Consider the following 16,948-nt stretch of genomic DNA (forward strand, 5'->3'; position numbering starts at 1 on the left):
TTTTCTTTTTGGTTGAGTCTCTTTATTAAACTGGGGTTGCCACAGCGGAATGAACTGCCAACTTGCCAGCGGATGTCCTTCCAGCTGCAACCCATAACTGGGGAACATCAATACACACTCATTCACACACATACACTACAGACAATTTAGCTTACCCAATTCACCTATACTACGTGTTTGGACTTGTGGAGAAAACCCGAAGGAAAAAAAACATTATTTATAGTCATTATTTACTCATCTTTATTCCTAGACTACTCTATCATTCAGTGAAACAAAATTTTTAAAATGAAGGGACAGTTCAATTTTATGTGTATTTAAATGTGTATTTTTTTTTTGTATAACATTAAAGAAGATTTGAAACAATGTTTCTTGGTGATTTATAAAATGCAAGTCAATGGCTACTGGCACTTTAAAAGCCATCGTCAGTCTGAAAGGAGAGCTTTCTGTGACAATGACATAAGAATTAAATGTAAAAACGCTTTTAAATAACGCTCAGTTAAAAGTTTTAGAACAGTATTTTATTTTTTATCATATATTTTCTAATTTAAGCACTGCATTTTATGAATCACCAAGGACCATAGTTTAAAAAAAAAAACATAAATTTGATTGTTTAAGAGCAAGTACATTTTTCTGCAAATCTTCACTTTTGGGTGAGTTATGAAAAGATTTTTAAATGATGATAGTGTTTATAGCAAGTGTGTCAAACTCAATTCGTGGAGGGCCGCAGCTCTGCATAGTTTAGCTCCAACCACCTCCAACTTACACCTGCTTTGTCTATAAGCAATAGTCTCTAGTAGTCTTGAACATCTTGATTAGTTGGATCAGGTGTGTGACTGGGGCTGGAGGAAAACCTGTGTAGTGCTGCGGGGGCAAACTACGTGGACGTCCTAATACTGATGCGCATCGCTACGCAAATGCGTAGATGTCAGTGTTTTTCTTCTAATAGACACAAAGAAGTAAATAAAAACACTCTGTGTGAGGCCCTCCAGGATTCAAGTTGGAGACCTATGGTTTAGAGCAAGTGTGTCAAACTCAATTCCTGAAGGGCCACAGCCCTGCTTCAACACGCCTATCTGTAGGTATCAAACAAGTCTAAAGCACTCAATTAGTTTGATCTGGTGTGTTTAATTAGGGTTGGAACTAAACTGTGCACAGTTTGACACTTGTGGTTTAGAGGTATAGTGTTGGGTGAACTACTCAATTAACATGCACATCGTTTCAAAAATATCACTGTTTATATGTTACAGTGTCTTTTGTGGTTTTTTGAAAGATAAACCTGTAATTAGGCATGGGACAATAACGGCTTTCAAGGTATACCGCGGTTTGGAAAAGTCAACGTTTTAAAACTGCCAAATTTTTATTTAATACAGTTCCTAAGGTATGTGTACGATTTTTTTACTTACTTTTTTTTTAGGACAACAGTATCTCCAGCAGAAAAAATATCCAAAGTTGCCATTTTAAATTGTAAAGAAATCTGTGTTTTTGAAACTAATGAAGACAGCAGAAGGCAATGATTCATTTGACTTTTTTAGCCTGACGTGTTTACTGCTCCAAAATATTATAAATCTTTCAAAAAAGAAAATATATTGTGTTCAAAGGGAAAAAAAGCTTTAGTTTTTTTTACCCAGACATTTAAATAGAATATATTTTAGAGAAGTAATCACAATACCGTGATACCGTGAAAGGGTGATAAGGTTATCATACCGTCAGAATCTTATACCGGCCCATGCCTACCTGTAATCCTTTATAATTTTGACTAATTATTTCACCTGTAATCAATCAAAACAAAAATAAATCTATATTTTTTAACATAAACACCATTTAAAGTACACTTACCTCTTCAGCCAATCTTTCTTCCTCTGGACACTGGTTGGTCTGTTTATTTAATGCCTCCTGTGAGGAGTTATCAATCAAATCATCTGTCTTTTTGTCACCCTCATCCTCTTTTAGTCCATCTTCATCATCTCCATTGTTTGATTTCTCTGAACCATTATCATCCTCCTCATCATCATCTTCATCGGTGTCCTGTGATGTGTCACTTTCTGCACTGCCTTTTGCTTGTTTTTCTGCTTTTCTTGCATTCATTCTCTCCTCTTTGAAAGCTTTGATGGCTGCTTTTAAGCTCTGAATCTTCTTGCTGAACTCGGGATGTGTGGCGATGCGGGCAGTGGCACGGTCAGTTAGGCTTGCCTCTTTGTCACGGCACACCTTCTCAAAGCTAATGTCTTTCTGTAGGGCAGCCTTGGTTACACTGTCTGGCGCAACAGCTTTAAGTTCGCGGATCTCCTCTCGAAGTCTGGCCGCTCGCCTGCCATTCTTCTCCAAGCTCGCCTCATTCCCTTTCTTCTTCTGCAGGGCTGAGATTTGACGGCTGAGTTTTCTGATGAGGAACACCTTTACTCTTTTAACCTCCGCCCTCATCTTGACCACCTCATTGCTGAGGTTAAGCACTGCAGGCATCTTTATGTTCTTTCTGTAAGCTGAGAGAAGCAATAGGAGGTGGAAATTTAAGTGAAAAGTGACAGTGAATAAAAGAGTGTATTGCAAATAATTTTTAATTATTTATCAATCAATTAATTTAATAATTTGGATGAATACCAATGTATGTATTAAGAAAGTCAATATTAAAGTAATTGTCCATTGATCCTTACTTTTGGGTTTACACATGTTAACATCGCAAATACAAGAGATTTGTCTTGTTTACTACAGCACAACAATGGTTGTATGTAGGGCTGCATTATATTGGAAAAATCTAGCATTGCGATATTTTTTTATTTTGTGATATATATATATATATTGTGATATGAATACAATTTTACCAGATAACTTAATATCTCTATTTGTAAAGAAATTTATAATGTTAGATAGGTTGGGATAATTCTGCATGAGAGTGCATCTCCATAAAATCCAATAAACAATCTATAAACTTTTATAAACATTTTCGATGTGATTAGTGCTATTTGCAATGCATTTCTGTATTAGTATTTGTTGTAAGTATTTTCATGCATAACAATCTAGAAATACGATAAAGAAAAAATATAAATCAAATAAAGTGTTTTATCATATTGAGTCTAAATGTATTCAAGTACAGTAACTGAATAACAAAAACAAAAATAATTCAATCAATTGTTAAAGTCACAAATAGTACAATGCCTTATGCCTGAATGCTTTTAAGGTCATTATTCAATCACAGGCATCAAAAACTCATGCAAATGACGAACTGTATAAAACAAACTCAACATTGCATGTCCCGTGATGTGACAATTGTGAATGATCACATTGCGATATCGATGATGAATTGATATATTGTGCAGCCCTAGTTGTTTGCATGTCATTTAATTTTTAACCATAAATTATTTACTAAAACCAGCTAAAATGTCATGCATAATAGCAATATGTAATATTTTTTTAAAAAATCTCATCAGGATGTGTAGAAAAAGAATTATGAATGACAAATTATAAATTAACTGTAATTAATGTATAGTTAATGTTACATACTTCAATTCACTGTGTATTACTCGTTTGTCTGCAAGAAGCTTATAATAAAATCAAATGTACTAAAATTTTGAAAGATTGTTACCAGTAAAGATCAGAATAAGCATGCTGGGTCATTTTTTTTTTATAGAAATATACGTCACTGAATATTACATTACACACATATTTTGACATTTTGTTTTCCCAAAATGTTTTTTTTTTTTTTTAATTAAACCCAGGATATTAACCCAGGAAAATGTATTTTAAATATACATTCAAATCTGCAAATTGTGACAATATGTAACTACTGCTTTATAAATAGGACTGCATTTACGTATTTCTTTATGCGTTAAAACATATGAAAGAAGTCTTAGGATGAAATGTCAAAAGCAAATAATACACGTTCAAAAATGTAACAAGACAGGTTGTGTACGACAAAAGCAACGCAAACGCGTGACTGTCAAGTAAAAGAAACAAGTAATCATAAACGAAACTTTATCTAAACTTAAACTGCGAAACTTTTATTGAAATATTACTTCAGTACCATCACGACGTGTGCAAAATAAATCGTGTTTTCCAAACTAGCCCAAGCATGGCTGAAGGAAGGCATGTGTTTGAGTGATCAAATGCTCTCTATATTAAAACACACCATTTGCACAATGTTGCACCTGATTTATTAATCCCCATTATACAAACCTTCCCACCCACAACTTATATCACCGTCAACGCTTACCTCCACTAAATAAACATAAAAATCTGCGAGAAGTGTTGACTGCTCAGGAGGCCGCCATCTTGCTTTGCAAACGTCGCTCCCAGCACGCACGGCGTCGCTACGTCACGCGGCGTGCAGAATAAAAATGGGAGGGCCTCACGCAGAGTGTTTTTATTTATTTCTTTGTGTCTACTAGAAGAAAAACACTGACATCCACGCATTCGCGTAGCGATGCGCATCAGTATTAGGACGTCCACGTAGTTTCCCCCCGAGTGTTCGAAGTTGCTGGAATTTAAAGGGTGGAGAATGAAGCGGCGCAATGCGGACTGCAGCAAACTCCGTCGCCCGTTGAAACGGAACCGAATCACCGAGGGTATTCACAGCAGGTAACGTTTCGGACGGAGAAGCTCCCGGGCACCGTCCGCACCGTAATGGCGTCTCTGAGCAGAGCTCGGCCGTAAATGAGCTGTCAGAGTCAGATACAGATGACAGTTCAGTGTGACCATTCACTCCGGCCTGACTGTGTAACGTTAGCTTAGACCTGGATACCTCTGTCACCTCAGCATAGCACAATATATGCGGATGCTGGCTTTTGTGTGTCATCCACCGGCTTCAGTGATTTAGTTTATGGAGTAATTATCATCGTGTTTACTTCTGGTTATGTTATGGATGTGCTTCAGTTTATCAAGATGTCTTTTATAGGCATTATATCCAGCTGTAAGATTCAACTTGCGCAAATGTGTTTTGGACCATGTTAGCTGGTCATTGAGTGAACCAACTATTATATATATAAACAAACAGCTTGACTAACTGCTGGTACAAGATGGTCTGCCAGATGCTCAAACTGTTTACAGTGTTATCATGATATTTTTGACACCTAAACTGTTTTTTTTCTATCCGTCTGTAAGTGTTTTCCTAGATAATTCAGTATAATTTTTGTTCCAGAAATAACGATTTAATTTGGCACGTTTTGGTTTATTCCACATGACACTGTGTTGACTGAGGCTTTTCACTGTATCTGTGGTCTCATCTAAAGAAATGAGTTTATGTAAACATACAAGATACTCTATTGAGGTATTCTCATCTCGGCTGGGTATGTTTGCATAGTTGGCATGGAAGTTAGGTCGTGAAAATGTAATATGTTGAAAGTCAGGGAAATATTTGTAATGAATGGAAATATTTGTGGTTAAGCTAACTCCCAGAAGCGGAGTCCTCTGTACGATAGTATTTTTGCTCTTTTATGCATAGACATGTAAGAAATTCAATTTAAATATAATGATTGCTAAAGTAATAGCTCGTAATTTTTCATTCATTCATTTTCTTTTTGGCTTAGTCCCTTTATTAATCCGGGGTCGCCACAGCGGAATGAACCGCCGACTTATCCAGCACATGTTTTACACAGCAAATCTCCTTCCAGCTGCAACCCATCTCTGGGAAACATCCATATACACTAATACATTACGGACAATTTCTCAATTGACCTGTACCGCATGTCTTTGGACTGTGGGGGAAACCCACGCGAACGCAGGGAGAACATGCAAACTCCACACAGAAACGCCAACTGACCTAGCCGAGGCTTGAACCAGCTTGCTGTGAGGTGACAGCACTACCTACTGCGCCACTGCGTCGCGCTTGTAATTTAAATTTATTAAAACAATAAAAAATGTGAAGTACTGATACCTTTACACATAAATACAAACCCTCCCCTGAAAATGCACATGCAGTAATTTTGAATGACTGGAAAAGTCATTACTATTGTTTAGTAAAATTTTTCTTACCCCCTTGTTATATGTTTAGGTGACAGAATATTTGCAGAAGCTTTATCAAATTTTTGGAAGCATTAAAAAAAGTTTGAACATTTTCTGAAACTTCTTATTAATGATTTTTCTAATTTTTCTTGCAGTACCTTCCTGTACCTGAAGTTCCTGGTCGTTTGGGCGCTGGTTCTGCTGGCTGATTTTGTGCTGGAGTTCAGGTTCGAGTACTTGTGGCCTTTTTGGCTGTTCATCAGGAGTGTTTATGATTCCTTTAGATATCAGGGACTGGTGAGTGTTTTATTGCTCAACTTGCGATTACACAATTGAGTGACTTTTTAAGTTCATCACAGCACTTCTTGTCTTCTTCACAGGCATTCTCTGTGTTCTTTGTGTGTGTCGCATTTACATCAGACATCATCTGCCTCCTGTTCATCCCCAAACAATGGCTGTTCTTTGCTGCCAGCACGTATGTCTGGGTACAGTACGTGTGGCATACAGGTAGGTCAACATTACTCAAGCCCATCTAATCTTGCATAGAAGACTCGCTTGAGACTAGCATCAGAATGTCTGGAGTATTTGTCTGCTTTTATTGGCTGAGTGACATGTAAAGCAACCAATCACAGTTGAGTTTTGGAATTTTAAAGTTGATCACCTTACAATAACACACTTACCTGTAAACTATTGGATTCATTTTATTGAGGCCTCAAATGGATAGCTCACCAAAATAATGAAAAGTGCCTTATCATTTACTTTCCCTCTTGTGCTGCTAATGTCGAGTTCAGACTGCACGATTTTCATGTCGTGTCACAGATGTTTTCACACTGTATGACTATCTGGGGTAGCGTTTCGTCGCTGCTTTGTTTACACTGCAAGATGGATGGGCAACAGGGGGTTTCACACTACATGACTTTAGAATAGGAAGAATCGCAGACAACTTTGTCTCAGTCTGCAAACTACATCTCTCACAACCAAACACATGCAAAGAGTGACATGGAAACAATGTGAGGTCACGTAGTATGTCTGTTTTATTAACTACATAATGAGAAAGAAGCCCTTGGTGGGGTAGAAAATGTACTTATTTGGCTCACCGGGCTTTTGAAGAGAATTAGTAATTTCTTTCAAACTTTTCTTTCACCAGCCATTCTCTCAGGTTGTGCCTTTGATAGTTCACATTGTGTGATTGTTACTCACTTGAACAAGCAACGATTTGCTTATGATTTCAGGTGTTTGTCTGTGATTTCTCAAAATATGTTGCAGAGTCAAAATTGGTGCTTAAATCATGCAGTCTGAACTCGACATAAGCGTTAATGAGTTTCTTTATTCACAAAAGAAGATATTTTGAAGAATGCTGGTTGCTGGGCCCCATCAACTTCCATGTAGGAAAATAAATTACAATGGGTTTTAGCAACCAACATTTTTTTAAAATAAATTATTTTGTGGTCAACAGAAGAAACCAAAATAGCTTTAGAACAATTGACAGGTGAGTAAATGATGACGTAATTTTCATTTTTGGTTTTAACTTGTCATCGTAGTTGCTGATTTTCATAGTTGTTAGCAGGATGGCTACCTTTTTGCATTTGAGGGGGTTTGCTGGCTGTGACATCTTTGTTTCCATGCTGTTGAATTCAACCAATCAATTAACTACTTTAAAACTCCTGAATATTCCACTTTTGTGCACTATATACTAGAGCTGCATGATATTGGAAAAATCTGACATTGCAATGTTTTGCTTGACATATTTATATAATGCAATGTGAATTTAATTTGATCAGATAACTTGAATAGCTCTTTTTGGAGGAAAAAAAAATATTCATTTAGATTGAGTGTTAATCATGTATAAAAATAATAAACAAATTGCAAGCAAGAATAATTACAATGTAGCAAAGAAAAAAAGTAAAATAAACAGTGCTTTATTGTTGTAGCGGTATTTGGCTAATAAAATGGGTTTGGGTGCCAGGGGTAGAAAACCCCACTACAGTTACTCAAATAATTTCATTAATGAAAAAATTAAGTTTCAACAAATGTATGATTTAATCAAGTAAACCAAAATCAAATGTTAAATCAACCAAATATATTAATAAAGGGGCAAACAATTAAAAAAGCAAACAATCTAACTTTAACACATTTTAGTTGAACTCATCATAAACCAAATAAATGTAATTTTCCAGGCCCAGGCACAATACCTATTAATACCCTTTACAATACAAGCAGAGGGTGATAAAATATAAAATTAATCTCCATAAAGATATAAATCATTTAAACACTCAGAATAGGCTAAACCAATAGTAATCAAATTTACACACAAAAAAATTTCAAGGCAAAAATCATCTCACACTAATGAATTTAGATACCTTAATCTTATAGGAATAACAAAGTAGATTTTCCGTTTGTGCACACTGAAACAATGGTATATTCAATGCACTTCAAAACATCTCTTCTACCATGTTCTAACTTAATCTTTTAAACAAAAAGATTCAAACAAAATCCAATCACTACAGTGATCAAACATTCAAACAAAAAGAGAAAACCCAAAACAAATAGGCAACTCGAGTGCCAAATTAAAACTAAATATACGCACCTCATTTTAAATCAATCCCGAAAACATGATGCGTTCAACACGCATCACCAAATATACAAAGGCTCCACCGAAAACCTCCCATTCATAAATGTTTCCGCTTCTATGTCTGCATCGAAAAATTTCTAACCCCAAGGAACCGGAGAATCAAACAGTATTCAGGTACAGAATTCAAATTACGACATGTATAATAATGTCTAGTTTTCATTGTAATAATAATTCAGTAAAATTATTCTGCATTAAAGTTACAAATGTTGTACAATATTGTGGCCGAATGCTTTACACTCACTTGAAATGCCTTTAAAAGACACACAAATGCTTTTTTTTCAAAATATTTTTGCAAAATACTTTGCAATGACTCAAAATCTCATGTATTCTCAATTGTTCATCAAATATAATCCCAACTCAACATCGCATATCCTGCGATGTGACTATTGAGGACACACACATTGAGATATCGATGCTGAAACAATATATTGTGCAGCCCTATCGTATACATCAGACAGTCTCACAGTATAATCTCTGTGATGTTTGAGACTAAAAACACATTTACACTTCATTGACACTTTCATTGAGAATTGAGCTCATTTTTGCCAATTGAACATGCAGAATCTTTTATTTAGGTATTAATTTATTTCAGGAACAGCCGAATCCACTCTTAAAAACAATTATTCAAATACATTTCATCACAATCAACAAAACATCTTCTTATTTAAACTCAGAAATAACAATTGATTTTATCCAGTCCGAAATGAAGCAAAAAATCTGTCAAATTACATGATGTATTCTGCTGATTGTGCACATTTGTTGGTGTCTGTTGGTGTGGTGTAAATTTGACTTCAGACTGAAGTGTTTTCACAAGTATCTTCTTAGGAGCAAGGCTGCTTACAAACTTGTATATTTATTGACATTGAGGAGAAACGCAACTGGCTGCCAAAATAAAACTCCTTCATGGAACCAAAAGTTACTGCTTCAGGCATCCACTAACCATGAAAATCTGCAGACATGTGTATCTAGTTGTGCTTTTAGAAATCCTGCTGACTGTTCTCTGACTGATTTAAAAACTGACCCAGTTTATTCCACATTTCTCTCCATGAATTGTTCAATCAGACGTTTCTATAGCATGTACAGTAAGTGCCCTAAAGAGTTTCCTACTGATTATTCAGTGGTATAATTCAGGAGCGTTCTGCTAAATATTACGCAACCGTTCACTTTCCTGGCAGTTACTAGAAAGGGAAGATGTTGAAAAGGCATTTCTTATGCAAACGATACCATTTAGATCACTCTGGATTGTCCTTTATGTCGACTGGTTTTGATAATTGCATAAAAGGAAAACTTGAACTAGAATTTTTTTTATTTTGTTTATTTTTTTTCCCCAATGCACTTGTTGTTGATAGATTATGCGCACAAACGTTCTAAGATTTGGACTTAATGTGATTTTTGTTAATGTTTTGATTTGAAGTCTCACAACGGCAGAATAGATTTGATCAAAAAAATAAAAAGCTATTATTTGTTATGATATTTAAAAAAAAAAAAACATGTAATTTTCATTGTAACGTCACCCTTCAAAAATTCTGTATTTTCTTGGATACTTTTCTAAAGAAACTAAATAAATTTAAAGCATCATACTTTACTGAATAAATACGCATTCTTCCATGTAGAGATGACCTTGCACTTATATTTAAACTCTGAGTGAACACCAGAGACTGTTGATGGATCTTTAAGTGCTCCTGTCATTATATGTCCTTTCCTTGGGTCGATTCTGTGATACTTCAGCATTGAGGAGGCAAAGAATTGCTGACACTGAGCGATTGTTCCTTGAAAACGGCTTCAATATACCTTAAGCTGTGACTGCGATTGCTCCTGCTGACACACAACTTGTAGCGTGTCTCAACAAGAGCCGGCGCTTTCAGCTGGATGGGCTTTTGTTTGCAGCCTAGAGCCTGATGTCTGAAACCTGTGCGACATTATTGATCCAAACAACCAGTGGCCTTTATACAGCATCTCAAACATCTGAAGACCCTGAAGGACACTAATGGGCTAGAAGTCATGGTAGTTTGAAGAATTATGCCTTCCTGGATATGCTGTAAAAATGTCAGAGCGATTACAACAGGCTAGAGATCAATTGTTGAACATTATATATAGTTCAATAGTCTCATGCTATTTTCCTTCTTTTCAGAGCGAGGTGTGTGTCTGCCGACTGTCTCTCTCTGGATTCTTTTTGTCTACATCGAAGCAGCCATTCGATTCAAGGACTTGAAACATTTTCATGTAGACCTTTGCCGTCCATTCGCAGCTCATTGGTAAGCTTTTGGTCAACATGTATCCAAAAGTGTTTAGCCCAAAGTGTACTTTGGTTTTGATTCATACAGGTGGCCCATATTTGTTATTGTGCAGCTTTTGCATGCTCTTCCTAATTTGGTTAAAATCAAACTAATTAAATGTGTTGTCCACAAGGAGGCAAAACTGGTGCAGGCCATTGATTTTAAAGATATTTAAATTCATTTTGACACATTGAATCTATACATATTTTGATCTATTTAAAAAAGTAATGTTCGAAAACCTCAAAGAAAAAAGATCTCTCAGAAAGACACATTATTTACTTCACTTTGCTGGCTCATAGATTTCCTGAGGCGTATTGCACAAAAGTAGAATCATGAAAGCCAGGATAACAGAAAAAGTGCAGCTTGACCTACAGTCGTTTAATCGGGCGCTCCTGGCTTAGTCCGTTGCTTGTTTGCTGATTCAGGATGATAACGAGCCGCTATATCAAACCTGATGTTAATAGCCAGGATAAGAGCACAAATTTGCGGCATTTGTTAACAGACCATGGGATCAGTCACAGAATCAATAATGCAAGTATGGATAATGCTCAGATCAGGATTTTTGCATCCGATACCGAGTACCGATTCCTTGGTGATCGGTTGATACAAAGTACAGATTCTGATGCTTTAAGCTTATAATACTATTATTATACGTATAGTACTTAAGTGGAGATCTCTCCTTACCTTAGAAAATAAATTAAGCATGCTGCATATAATCTCTTTAACACGTCTTGACCATTTAGGTGTAAACATGTCAAAAAAAATTGCTGAGAAATATGACTAAAAATGCAATTTGGAAACAACATGTCTCAGTCAAGAAAAAGTTTGGAGCACATATTTGATGCATAAGAAGTTAAAATGCAAACCTATAATCCATTGCTTCTTTACTAAAAGGAAATAGGTCTATAAATTACTGTATATTGCAATAAGTAAATTACAAGAAGTTACATTATTAAATATTCATGAAAAAAAAATCCTTTTAAAGTTTTTTTTAAAAATGCCTAAATGCATGCAAAATCATTCAAATATTTTGCTCATCTCCAACTAACACAAACACTTGTGATCGGTTCAGATCAGTGAGTACCGATCGAGTCAAATATGATTATCGGCCGATACCGATCTCCGATAACAGATTAAATCGTTCACTTTGTGTTAAATGTGACCAGTGGACATTCATGCTACTAATGAATTTATCGTGAAGATTATATCATACACTTACTCAATATTGCACATCTATTTTATCAGTTTATTTTATTTTATCAAGTTTATTTAATATTCATCTATATCAGGGTTGCCCAAGCTCAGTCCTGGAGGGCCGATGTCCGGCATAGTTTAGCTCCAACTTCCTTCAACACACCAGCCTGGAAGGTTCTAACACACCTAGAAAGAGCTTGATTGGTGTATTTAATTGGGGTTGGAACTAAATTATGTAGGACACCGGCCCTCCAGGACCGAGCCCTGATTCATTTAATTATTATTAATACCTAGTTTGAATGTCAATGCTTTATCTTTTTATACCTAAAGATGTTAGGTGAGTAAAGTCGTATTTTAATGAATATAACTGTTAAATAAAAAAAGTTTTGTTTAAACGCACCAAAATTAATGTTGATTTTTTTTTTTTTGTTATTATTATTTTTTTTTAATTATTATTATTGTTTTTTTTATTATTATTATTTTATTTTTTTTTTTTATTTTTTTTGCTGAGAAGTAGATAATAAAATATACATTTTTAAAAGGGGATGTACTCATTTATTCTGCTGAGCACTTTATGTGTATTTTTTTCTTTAATCATTTATCTATTTTTTTCATCTCTCTCATCTATATAAATCTGAAATGGATATATATGAACATGTATAAAAAGATTGCTAATAAAATATAGCATAATTATTTAATTCTAATAGTTGGAAAATATATGTAAATAGCCAAGAGCATGGAGTGACTGTAAAACACATACATTTTTAGTAGCACTGACACCCATGGTCATGTTACAGGGACCAACTAAATAAGACAGGGGTTGTTTTTGAGCAAATATTAAACAAATGTACTGAAAACATCCGATACTGATGAAGAAGGCCATGGTTTGTATTAATATAATTGTAATAATTTTTTTAAAGGCATTGTAAAGTATTTTGTGTTCTGTAATTTTAAGGGTACCAAACAATCAGATAGATTGCTTGCATATTGTTGCACAAGTATGCCATTTCACCCTAACAATGAGAACTATACTGTTAGCACCTACACTGGCTGAAGATAATGTTCTGTTTGTCATAGGCACACTTCTTTTTTTGGTATCTACCACATTTAAGTTCTGAAACTCTTTAAATCAGATTAAAATCTGGATTTTATCCTAAAGATATCATTCATAATTTTATTTATTTTATTTATTTGTATAATTGTGGTGTGAACTGTTTGAGTAGGTACTAATGCTCAAATCTGAAAAAATAAAAATCAAAATGCTACAGTACACCTGCCACATTCTTACAGCTCACTAATGTCGGTCGCATCAATTCCCAGACATTTAAATAACCTCTTCTGTGACCTTAGAAGAGTAGTTAACTGTCTATCCAATATACTCTTCAGAAACATACCGGAAATTTTTGCTTATTCAAGCAATTTTCAGTTTTTTTCCCAAATGATGCATTGTAAGTTGGATGTAATTCACTAGTGTATGAATTATATTACTAAGGATAACTACAACAATATATCACATTTAGTCTTAACCAGTCTTTGCGAACTATTATGGGACAAAAGAGGAGAAATTTCGAAGTATGTTCATGCTTTATTTTATTTTAGTGCTGGGCAAAGATTAATCGCGATAAATCACATGCAAATTTAAAGTATGTATTAACATAATATGTGTGTGCATATTATATATTCATATGTGATGCGCACACATACATAAAAACAAAAAAAGTGTAAAAACATGATGATGATAATAGTAAATTTTTTTATATATATATATATATATATTATATATATATATATTATATATATTATATATATATATATATATTTTTTTTTTTTTTATCTATTTTTTTTATCTATTTTTTTATCTTTTTTTTAAACTATTATTATCATATTTTTACACTTTTTTTTTTTTTTTTTAGTTTAGCCTTTTTGGCTAAGCTTACTTGAATATCCTAAAATGTCTGTGATTCGACTTTCGTATACGTTTTCCATTACCTTTTTATTAAAGCCTACTTTTGCTTGGTTTCGAAACTGACTGCACATGGACAGTTGCAAGATCAAGAGAAACATAAGATAATTCATTCTTTAATCTAAACAACACTGAAAAACTTTACTATATATTTTGGAGAGGGCGATATGACTGGCCTCAACTGGCTGCAATATATATATATATATATATATATATATATATATATATATATATATATCTATATATATATATATATATATATAATATATATACATATCTATATATATACATATACATAATATATATATACATATATATAATATATATAGATATATACATATATATATATATATATATATATATATATATATATACATCTATACATGTACACATACACCTTACTAATGGTTAATCAACGCATTTGCCTTATTTAAATAATCTACACATTTTAAACTTGTAATATTTATATATTTTTTTATAGTTATTGTCTGTTTTTAGTATTTTTTTTCTGTCATTTGCTGTACATTTTATTAATAGACTGATGCCAATATATTACAGATTTTATACACATTTAATGTGCTTTGGCATTCATGGTTTCCTTTCAACTTAAAAGAGAAAAATAAGCAGATTTTACCTGTTAGTGGGTGCACATGGCTCCTGAATAGCATAAAAGAGAAATAGTGAATTAATTTTTTTTATTTCCACTGTCATTTTTTTTTACTTTGACCAATTAAAAAGAAACCGTGTATAAAAGTGTCATAATAAAATATTGTTAAAAATTTAATTGTTTTGTTTGTCACATATAGTTAACTATTTATGTGATGTGAGTAATAGTGTGTTTCAATCTGGCTGCCACTGCAAGTATTTCAGACCTATAGAAGCCTGATTGTGTTACAATATATATAAATTTAAATATCAATGTATCATATACATTTATATTTTATATCTAAAGTTAATAATAAACATTTTCTCAATTATATGCATGTATGTTTGTATTTATATACATAAGAAGTATGCACAATATATACACATGCAATGTCAAAACAAACTTTTATTTTGGATGCAATTAATCTTGATTATTTTACTCAGCACTTTATTTATTTATTTCTCGACAAGCAAAAGAAAGATATTTTGAGTCATTTTTGTATCAATCATAAAAGCAAACCACAGCAATATTTCCACTTTTTTTATAAACATATATCTGTATTGCTTATAACACTGAAGTCGGCTTAGTATTTGTAAACACACTAGCAGCGTCTCCATAGCAGCATATGGGAGTTTTGCCATAATCTGAAGGTGTCTAATGTTGAGTCATCCCTAGTTGCACCAATCGTGTTTTCGAGTTGTTGTTTTTGTTTTTATGTGTTCTATAACTTGTTGTTCTAAATCCTTTACTTCAGTATTGGCTATCCGGTGGGGTGACGCTGGGCTTCGGCTTCAAGAGTTACGTGAGCTACAATGCGTCGCGAAAGCAAAGGAAGTGCAAAAGGAAAATGAGTTTTACATGCAGCTCCTACAGCAGGCTCTGCCTCCAGAACAGCAGATGCTTCAGAGACAGGAACGAGAGACAGAGGAGGGTAAGAGCACACATTGGCCATAATAATGGTCATTTACATCATTTGCAAACAAAACAACTACATATGTACCTGAAACTGAACCAGCTTAGTTTTTGTTCAGAATGTGCGGTCAGTTTTACTTTGGTCGATCTCTGCACAATGCTTCTTTGCAATGGATTTTTAAAGTGTAATTTATGTCAAAATATTATGTATCTGTGAAAACAGCAAAAACAAATGCTGTTCCAGGCAGACCCAGCTCATTCTTTGTGATCCGCAATAGGGAAGTGAACCTACACCGGACTCATGGTTTGGTTCGATATGATCATGTCATTGATTCAGTTCAATTTCATATCACGATGCACAGATGATGCTTTCCATTAGCTCTGCACAGTATATCGTTTCTGCATAGATATTGCAATATGCCCATCTACAGTAGTCACATCGAAAGATATGCAATGTTGAGTCGGAATTATAGTTGACCAAGAGCTGTAGAATCGTATTTAATTGATGTATTTATACAGAATTTTACAATAATGCAAAAAATAAGTGTTATTTCGATGCTCATTTTGGTTAATTTTGCTAACTAACAACTGTCGCACGTTAACTGAATATTAGCCATTAACTGGTCAGATTATTATTAAATTATTATTTAATAAAAAAAAAATGGACATGTCTATTTTGTGTATGACACATTAAATATTGGATTTTAAAATGCTGATTTATTTTAACATGCGAACGTATTAACAACAGAACAACAACAGAACATCTTCACGCATATGCAGTGTTTCCAACAGCATAGAAAAAATTAAAAAATAAATAAAAATAATAAAACAAATATTCCTGCCCTAGATCTTTTTTACTTAAATAATTAATTGGTTGTACACTAAATCATCACAACAATAGTCTATTTGTTGTGTTTATGATTTGTTGTGTTTATGATCCTGACGCTCCGTCCTGTGGCCGGCTTGTTTCCTAAGCAGCGTATATTTCAGAAAGTTTTGTTTTGCGGCTTCTTTCTCCAATTGTGCAAATAAACAGAAGTGTTTCTAACTCAGATCCAGAACCGAGGCAGTCAGTCTCAGCGCTTGTTTGTATCAACTCATCTGTGTCAAACTGTCACCAGCAATATCCTGCTTTCAAATTGCTTCTTTGGCTAAATATGTCTGTAGGCACGTGTGGTTGATTGTGTTACCGTCCCGCGGGTTAACAAATATGTGTTGCAGATTTATGCAGCCAAACTTAAAATATCTATTTTTTTAATTGTTTTAAACTGATACCATTAATCAGTTAAAAATGCACTCTTTTGGTTAACGGTGAATTGTTTATTATGAGCATACCTACTTAGAATTAATTCATCTGAATTTTTATGTATATTTCTTGTTAAGTTGAAAAC

The 16,948-nt window shown here is 33.9% G+C and overlaps 2 protein-coding genes across 2 annotated transcripts in view; one reads left to right on the plus strand and one right to left on the minus strand.

Annotated features, from left to right (window-relative positions):
* Positions 1 to 4,291, minus strand: part of srfbp1 (serum response factor binding protein 1) — a 6,479-nt gene extending 2,188 nt beyond the window's left edge. The window contains exons 1-2 of the mRNA XM_056479270.1: positions 4,208 to 4,291; positions 1,837 to 2,480 (exon numbers count right to left, since the gene is read on the minus strand). Of these exons, the coding sequence (XP_056335245.1) occupies positions 1,837 to 2,460 (624 nt within the window). The 5' untranslated portion in view covers positions 2,461 to 2,480; positions 4,208 to 4,291. The remainder of the gene's footprint in view (positions 1 to 1,836; positions 2,481 to 4,207) is intronic.
* Positions 4,292 to 4,326: 35 nt separating this feature from the next.
* Positions 4,327 to 16,948, plus strand: part of maco1a (macoilin 1a) — a 32,022-nt gene continuing 19,400 nt past the window's right edge. Inside the window, 7 exon segments of the mRNA XM_056479269.1 lie at positions 4,327 to 4,572; positions 6,090 to 6,231; positions 6,315 to 6,441; positions 10,698 to 10,821; positions 15,400 to 15,415; positions 15,418 to 15,457; positions 15,460 to 15,576. Of these exon segments, the coding sequence (XP_056335244.1) occupies positions 4,493 to 4,572; positions 6,090 to 6,231; positions 6,315 to 6,441; positions 10,698 to 10,821; positions 15,400 to 15,415; positions 15,418 to 15,457; positions 15,460 to 15,576 (646 nt within the window). The 5' untranslated portion in view covers positions 4,327 to 4,492.

Source organism: Danio aesculapii, chromosome 19, assembly GCF_903798145.1.
Source record: "Danio aesculapii chromosome 19, fDanAes4.1, whole genome shotgun sequence".
In the NCBI taxonomy this organism is placed as follows: Eukaryota; Metazoa; Chordata; class Actinopteri; order Cypriniformes; family Danionidae; genus Danio; species Danio aesculapii.